The 9363-nt window shown below is 30.9% G+C and overlaps 1 protein-coding gene across 1 annotated transcript; it reads right to left on the bottom strand.

Annotated features, from left to right (window-relative positions):
- Positions 1-1912: 1912 nt before the first annotated feature.
- LOC106347066 (HVA22-like protein h) lies at positions 1913-4193 on the bottom strand. The gene is made up of 7 exons (XM_013786557.3): positions 3977-4193; positions 3427-3468; positions 3251-3349; positions 3090-3146; positions 2943-3006; positions 2656-2862; positions 1913-2577 (listed from the first exon to the last, which is right to left on the bottom strand). Exons 2-7 carry the CDS (start codon positions 3456-3458, stop codon positions 2101-2103), a joined length of 936 nt encoding a protein of 311 aa, XP_013642011.1. The 5' UTR covers positions 3459-3468; positions 3977-4193; the 3' UTR covers positions 1913-2100.
- Positions 4194-9363: the final 5170 nt, after the last annotated feature.

Here is a 9363-nt window from a genome sequence, read left to right as displayed (position 1 = left end):
ATTGGGCGAAGACCAAATGGACAATGGGTGTCCATGAGTTTTCTAAAACATAATTTCATGAGTTTAATAAAAGAAAGCATAGCTTTACAATTTAACAAAAAAAAACAGTTTTATCGTTAAAATAAAAATTTAACGATTTTCATTAGGGCTGTTCAATATGGTAAAATCGAACCGTACCGAACCGAACCGAACCAAAATAGACAATATGGTTTGGTTTTGGTATATACCGTATAAACCGAATGAATATAATTTTATAAAAACCGTAGGATTTGGATATGGTTTGGTATATAACCGATTAAACCGAATAAACCGAACAAAACCGATTAAAAGTAGAAACATGTAAATATGTATCTATTTTATAACAACACATGAAAATCTATTTGTTACATAAGTTAAATTTGTGTTAATAACTATTACCATAATTTTATAGTAATAAAAAATCTTAATTTGTAAAACGTTTGAACTATAACTAAATAACAATACATCGCAATTCATACATCTTATTTTCTAAGTCTTTTTTTGATCTTTTTGATTTATTTTAGTCTTCACTAAATTAATATGAAAATTATAAATTTGATGGACAATAATTAATGGAAAATTTTCAATTGAAAAAGTATAACTTTAATGAACACTAAATATGAAATAGTGGAAAAACTTTTCTTTCATGTTTCTATTTTGTTTCATATTTTTATTTTCAAAATTTCAAGCTTTGATTTTAGTTATAGATTTGATTATTTTATTTGATGGTAGAGGCATTTTTACTTTTTTGTTCATTTATTTGAACATGTAATATATTTTTAATAAATGACTGTATTGACAATATGACTCTAAAATTCATATAATATGATCTCAAATAAAATAATTATGTTTTTCGGTATAAAACCGAATAAACCGAAAACCGACGGTATATAAACCGAACCGAACCGAAGTAAATATGGATTTAGAATGGTAGTTATATTTTACTAACCGAAATACCAAAAACCGAAAAAAACCGAACCGAAACCGAACCGATATCCGGATTGAACACCCCTAATTTTGATGGAAAACATAATTTCACTATTTTGACGGAAAAATGTATTTCATAAATTTGGCGAGAAAATTCAAATTTTCGGTTTTGACGGGAAAACACAATTTCTCGGTTTTGGCGGGAAAACACAATTTTTCGAATTTTGGCGGGAAAACGCAATTTCTCGGTTTTGGCGGGAAAACGCAATTTCTTGATTTTGACGGAAAAACATAATTTCTCGATTTTGGCAGAAAAACGCAATTTTTTTCGGTTTTGGCGGAAAACAAAATTTCTCGGTTTTGACGGAAAAACACAATTTCTCGGTTTTGGCGGGAAAATGTAATTTCTCGGTTTTGGCGGGAAAACGTAATTTCTCGGTTTTGGCGGAAAAACGCAATTTTTCGTTTTTGCCGGGAAAACGTAATTTCTCGGTTTTTGCGGAAAAACACAATTTTTTCGGTTTTGGCGGAAAAACGTGATTTCTCGGTTTTTGCAGAAAAATGAATTTTTTTTTCGATTTTGAGAGGAAAACATAGTTTTACAATTTTGACAAGAAAAAATTACTTTTATAATTTTGGAAAGTAAACATAGTTTCAAAATTTTAGAAATAAAATCTAAACTATAATTAAAAAATAATTATAAATATTGTTGGGTGTCTATGGATATGCCCATTTGGACATGGTCTCTATTGGTCTTGAACATTTGTTTGGACCATTGTCCAATATAGACCACCTATTACTGTCCAAAACTAAAATGGTCCAAATGGTCATGCCCTATTGGGCCATGGACGGACCATTTGACAGCTCTAACTATATATAAAACTTAATGTAAAAGTTGTACAAAAGATCTGCTGTAGCACTCTGGCTCATTCCAAATGAATGAAATCCGGGTTCAAACCCGGCAGCGGAATAAATTTTTTTTTTAATTTAATTTTTTTTTAAAGAAATCAATCAAAGATTAGTAACAAGTCTGAACAATTTACATCTGATTAAAAGACAAACGACACCATTTTTTTCCAAAAACAAAATCGATTAAGTTGACTTCAGTCACCATTGAAAACCAGACAGAGTTTTGAACTTCTATGTTTTACTGTTCTATTTTTCCTTTAGCGTGTTCCCCGTTGATCGAGCTTTTCTCAGACTCCCACGAGTGACCCTAAGTGTCTCCTCCATTATCGTCTCTTTCGAAGATGACGCTCGCTGAATCTCTGACGCCGGTAACGCTGCAGCAACAATCTCTGGCGCTTTCTCCACCTCTGTTTTTGATGGTGGCTGTGCAGAATCAGCGTTTGGTTTAGTGGTGGCGGGTGAAGGTGATGGTGGTGGAGTAGGAGTGAGTTTGGTTTGAGACACGCTGGGTTGTGCTTCCTTGGTTTCTGTCTGTTGTTGTGGCTGCAGCTGCTTCCGTGGAGATGAAGTAGGCTTGACCGCTATAGGTTCTTTGGTTAGAAGCAGTGGTTTCTTAGGTTTTGGTCCTTGTGGACTTGCTTGAGGAGTGGAAGAAGCTGTTTGGCTCGTCTTAAGATCTGGTTGCTTCTGTTCCTCCTCTTTTGGTGCTGGCTGCTTCTTTTCCTAATGTTAGATAATGACGAATTAGAATCAAGAGAGAAGTCCATAAACACTATCACCATTGGTAAGTGCATATATTACCTTAGGTTGAGGTTTTGGTGTTGATTGAAGAGCAACAAAGTGCAGGATCTCAGTGAATCTTGTTTGTCCATAGCAAACTGCTTTTCTACAGAACAACACTGCCATGTCTCCAGCTTTGGTCCTCAGCTCAACCAAGTTGCGGTCAATTTCATTTTCGTGCTTTGCAACATATGGTCTAAAGAAAGAGTCATAAACGTAGGTCGTTCCCTGTGGAAACAAAAGTATACGCATAGAATGAGCACAACTCCAGTGGATCACATAATACAAATAAGACTCTCTTTACTTACTCTGGTCTTGGGGAACCAAAGATATATGAAAAAAGCCAGCTTTGCCTCGCAGTAGAGCGGAACCCTTCATGAAAACAGAGCATAAACAACATAAGTATATACATCTCAAATTCGTCTGAAAGTAATTCTATATTCAATAACACCAACCAGGAAGCAAAAGTATCCCCAACTCTTTCGAAAATGGTCAAAGCAGCCACCAAAATCCTGCAAGGAAGTTTTCAGAGGAAGACAAGACTTTAGTCTTTACTTTAAGAAAAGAAAAAGCTCAAGACAAGAAGAGACGAGAGAAAAAGAGGCAAATGACAAACCAATACTGGCACCAGAAACGAAGCTGTTGAATCTCAGGTTTATTCTTCTCAACCGCTTTGTAGCATTCATAAGCAGGATACGCATATCCAAATACCATTCTGCCAACAAATGGAAAAAAAAAAATCAAAAACTTTATAAACTTCTATGAACTTCAATGAAGAGATGAGAGTCATACACAAGGCCTCTTGTTAGAAATGATCCAATCATCCTTTCAAACCTGAGAAAGAGGAACAAACAAACAAACAAAAGTGTTTAATCAAGCCACAAATCATTATAAAGTATAAACTAACAAGAAGCAATGATTATAACAAAGCAGAATCATCTCAACTTGAGAATCCGAGAGGAACGAATGTGGATTTCTGTGCGAGATCTACGTTCCTTAATCCTCCTACTGGTTAGTTAAAATGAGACTACTCTCGGCGGCGAGATGACTCCATAAAACTCAAATGCATTACATTAGAATCAAAAGCAGAGGACTAAGCTGGAGTAATATCCATCATCCTCAGTCTACGAATTTGGATTTGAAATCGAACTTACAAACTCTACATAAGATTCACAAAAACTTGAAATCCATTCATGAACAAACCACAAATACAGCATCTGATACAGAAACTAACAAGAACGAACTAATATTAACGCCGATCGGTATCGATAAACACAATCTCGAACAAAACGAAGAAGGTGAATCGATTTCTACTTTGAACCGAATGAACACAAGACGATACCTCCTGAGAATGTAATGTAATCGAAAAATACTGCACGGAGAGTTCGAGGGGAGCTGGTTTCGAGACGTTCGGCGTAAGGAAACGGACTGATCGGTGGAATGCGGGTGACGACCGTTACGCAGACGGCGGCGAGCGGGGGAAAGAGACAAAATAATATAATGAGGGAAAAAAAAAAGTAAATCAAAAAGTTAAATATAATTTGTGGCTTTACTGAAGATACTATACCAGCGGTTGTTTTAAATACTGTTTTGGTTTTCGTTACGAGTCCTTTTCACTTCTCTCTTCTTGTAAAATGGGTTAAGTAATCTTCTTCTGTGGCTTAGTCTAGCGTACACTAGCACTTTTATTGGTTAATCCTTTTGAGATTTAAAACGGATGGTTGAGATCTGTGAGATTGGGGACATGGAGAATGAATCTACCATGCGCACTTTGTACCTTATTACCACGTACTCCAGAATCCAACATTTGATCCTAGCTTTGCTTGTGAATGAATGAATGAATGCTTTTACTAATTTGTTATATTTTTCTTTTCTTTCTTTTACCATCCGATTCTATATATTGATCATTCTTAGTGTGATGGATTATTTCATTTTCTAAAATATTTAATGAGGATGGCTATATTTGTTCATACGCTTATGCTACATTTGGTTCGGAATTATTAGCTTTTCAATCCTGTGGTTTTAGTTTAATTCACATCTATTACTATTATGATCTTCTTTTGGTCATTGGATTCCAGTATATTATTTCTTTCTTTTCTCGTCATAGTAATTTTGTTAATGTGATTGTATTATTACAGATCTTTCTAAAATAATAAATGTAGCTGTATTTGTTCATAAAAATAATTTAGAAACTGGAAATATATAAACAAGACACTGTTAGATTATTCTTGACAATTTTGCGAATAGAAAGCTATACAATTACTACGATTTTGAATATAAAACTTTGTTTATATGCTCTATAAAGTGATCTAATTAATTAGGCATCATGATGATAAAAACATGTTAACTATATAAGTAGAAAGAAGTATATAACATTAGCATGCTTTATGCTATCATGTCCTTTCTAATCATGGAGTAAATTGCTTTCACGCCCACAGCGAACTCCTCCAGACACAGCTAGATCTTAACCAAAGGCATTCGATTTTGGTTAAATCTGGATTAATCCGGTTGGTTAAACTAATCACGTCCGTTGGAGTTCTGATAACGTTAGATTATATGCGAAGAAAGCCAAACCGGAAAAAAAGGTTTGTCGACAAAAAGAGGATGAGGGGCACTATTTTTCCATTATTAAAGCAAAGAAAGTATCCCAGAAACACTAACGTCTATATTGGTGATCGGTAGATATTCACATCGACATTACAGTGACAACAACTCAATGTAAAAGAAATGGGGACAACACTATATCAAAGCGATCAAATGGCTTAAAATTTTAATGAATTGTAGATGGCACATGCTAATTAAAAAATGTACATCTGAACGATGTAAATCTTTTATATTTGAGATAAATTTATCATCATTTTGTGAAATCATATATATTACATTCATAATGGAGTGGAATGTCAATATCGCGTTGACACAAGGTGACAAGGATTATTTATACAAGTGATAGTTGATTTCTTTTGTCAAAAGAAGCCATCGGCATTTGAAGAAAGTTTTAAATTCAGTTAGCACATACCCATCTATTGTTTTGTATCGAAACAAGAAAATTAAGATAGAAAATTAAGATAATTCGATGGGTAGAATAGCTCTATGAACTAAAATTCAACGCGTTAAACATCCCATTAAAGAAAATGCATGGCGCACACGCAAACTAGTATGTAACTAGTATGTTTCACCCATGTTAATTACTTTCCATTAAAATTAAAATGTTATTTTTTATTATCTATAAATTAATGACGACAAACCTTTTCTTTTAGTTCAACTTAACTGTGTGACCATAAAAATCAAAGTTTGTTTACATGAAATTAGATTTGAACAAAGAAGTATTGTTTCGATGAAATTATGACATTTTAGTATAGCTATACTTCAAATAAGTACAATGAGAAGTATTGCATAATCAAAACTATTAAAGCAGAATACTTCTTATGAGTCTGCCCCTGAATTTTTCTATTAATTACAAAACATTCCATTTCTTTTTTCAATAGTTTTTTCAATTGTTTTAAATGTTTTTCGAAAATGAAAAGCCCAACCAATTTGCTACTTACATTTTCGTTTTTAAGCCCATTAATTCGTTTTAAATCTTATTTACTCATAGATTTATGGAATCAAATCAAATCAAAAAAAAATCCCCCAACTTGAGGAACACGCAGAAAAATATTTTACTTATTTGACATAGTAACTGAATTTTTCAAAAACTAATCTTAAAATATAGAGAAATTGGATTTTAAAGAAAAGACCCCCCAACTTTCTCCCCAAATTTCTCCTAAAACCTAACACCTCGCTTTGAATCCGATCAATATTATAAATATGCAGCACCGGTTTCCTATTATTAAATATTTGTGTTATTATAACTTAAAATTTATGCATTAATTAAAAATATGTAGAATGAAAAATGTAATCTCTATTACATTTTTCATATAATATTTATTTAATAAGTTAAAATTATAAATAAATAACCTTACCAAATATATCATCACAATATGATTAAATTTATTGAGTAGGAGTTTACCATTTTAAAATCTTTTAACTAATTAATTATTACACAAACAAATATTTTTATTTTAATAATAATTAAAAAAATAAATAAGAAAATATTATAAAAATTGACTATAAAAAACAAAAATCTATTAAAATATACATTAGACAAATATTTATTAATTTAAATGAAATTTTAAAAATAATCGATCCCGCGCTTTCAAAATCTAGTTCATGTATTATAATTGGTTGACCAATATAGCAGATAATATTATAGATGTCAACAGAGTTAACATATTACTTATTTTGTTTTAGCAGATTCAAAATGGCCTCAAGCATATTCATACATGCTTATATATATACTATCCACGATACTTAAATACTATGAAAACTATGATAAGATCTGCGCCTTGCGCGGAGTAAATTTATATGAAAATTATTTAAAACATATTGTATAGAAAAATAAAATTTATATTTTTGATCAAATTAATATTTACCTAATGTTTAGGCAGGAAAATTTCAGGCCTACTATTTGGTTACAATGAAACTATGTCAGCTCGGTTTAATTATGGTTATGAGAAGTTTATGTTCACGTGTCAATCCTATCTATCTTCAATATTTTTCTCATTTTTGTGTCGTTTTTTTTTTCATTTTGGTTATTGCTCGATATAAATATTGATTTATGAGTTTATTCTCATTTTATTATTTTGTTTTGGCATGAGATTTAAAAAATATTTAAGATTTTAAACTATTAAAAAGATACATACTTAGGTTAAGATATGCACCTTGTGCAGAATAAATATTTTATATTTATTCTTTTTTTTTATGTTTTTTGCATATTATAAAATAATAATTATATATTAAATAACTAAGAAATTAATTACTATTATGTAATAAATTGGCGTGCACATATAAATCAAACGACCGCTCTTATTTATTCACAATCATTTTAGAGTAAATAAATCAAAACAATCAGTTTAATCTATCGTATATGATATATAATTAAATTTAAATGATATTAATATAGATATATAGTATAATTTTAATACGGATATTTATTAAATGATGTTTCTACTCATATGATTTTATGATTCTTTGCATATTTATGTAACAAAATTTTACACCTACGGTTTTGTTTTCTAATGTGGAATTTTTAGTGGTTTCAATAATTTATAATCATTTTAAAAAACAACGAAGATTTCAAAACTAAAATATTAACTTTTTGACATATGTTCAATGCATATATCAAAATATAAGTATGTATTTTCATATTGTAATTTAAACGATATGATATATATATATATATATATATATATATATATTAACATAAATACATATTAAGAGAAAATTATTTATTCATATGATTTTATAATCATTGTATCTTATTATAGAAAAAAATTAAACCTTGATCACAAAAATTTATGTGAGACTTTTAATAGTTTTAGCAATTTATACTCGTTTTGAAAATTCAAAATACAACATATACAAAAAAAATCTAAATTTTTATTATATGATTAATGTAATTGTGTAATTTATTTTAATAATAAATAAATAAACAAAAATAATATAAAATATATAGATTGTTAGCAAATCTTTATTATTTAAAATCATTAATTGCTATATATATTTTAATCACATTAGATAATTCTGTAAATTTTATTTAAGCAAATAATATATAATAATTTCAATTTGATAAATCAAAGGTCCATAATGGACATATTATATAATATAACATTTCCTAACAATTTAATTTTAGACAACCAAAATTTTCAATTGATTCTCAAGCCACCACGTAAGCAAAATTAGCATATCAATTATGTGACAATTCAGCAGGGTACTTTTTTAATTAGTACAAACAACATGTTATAACTTTTTTAATGTTTCTCTATTAATATACAGGAGATTTGTCAATCTTAAAATGTTTTCAGCATTATTTGATGGTTAAAGAGAAAAAGGAAGATAAAGATTTATTGGATATGGACCCGAGAGATACTCTCAAATTGGCAGAAACGGAATCGTTACTTTCGGTGGAAGCACAAAATGCTCAGACTCAAGACATGGAACACACCCAAGTTCCTGTATCTTCGATAATAACGAATATACGAGGTAGATGGTGTTTTACAGATGGATCTTGGAAAAATGAGGATAGTTTTTCAGGGCAAGGATGGTATAGTACTCTGGAAGACCACGATAGACTAATGGGAGCAAGGAACTCGAGAGCGAGTCAGTTGCCACTACACTCAGAGATAAAGGCCCTTATATGGGCAATGGAAAGTATGAGGAATCTTAGACAAGCGAATCTTAGACAAGCGTGGGTTACTTTTGCAATGGATAGTGCTCAATTGGTGAAGATAGTTTCGGAACCAGAAGAGTGGCCAGTCTTTGCAAGCTATTTAGAAGACATAAAAGTTTTGAAGAGGAGTTTTAACAGCTCAGAGATCATTCATATACCACGAACACAAAACTCAAATGCGGACGGACTCGCATGCAGTGCAAGAAAACAGCTGTCGTTTGTCGTTTATATGGATGCAGAACTACCGGGGTGGTTCGCAGAGTCTACATGAGTCTGATTTGTTTGCTGACAAAAAAAAAGATTTATTAGTCAAGATTTTGAATCTAACCTATTAATCAAAATATGATTAGCACATGGGTTAGATCTCTTGATTAATTGGAGTCCATCTTTCCTTTATATTTTTCATTAACTCTCGTCCACTTTCATCTGGGGATAACTCGTCTCTTTGTCCACCTAAGAAC

Source organism: Brassica napus, chromosome A6 (assembly GCF_020379485.1).
Source record: "Brassica napus cultivar Da-Ae chromosome A6, Da-Ae, whole genome shotgun sequence".
In the NCBI taxonomy this organism is placed as follows: Eukaryota; Viridiplantae; Streptophyta; class Magnoliopsida; order Brassicales; family Brassicaceae; genus Brassica; species Brassica napus.
The sequence above is the reverse complement of the archived record's forward strand: the minus strand, read 5'-3'. Positions and strand labels throughout refer to the sequence as shown.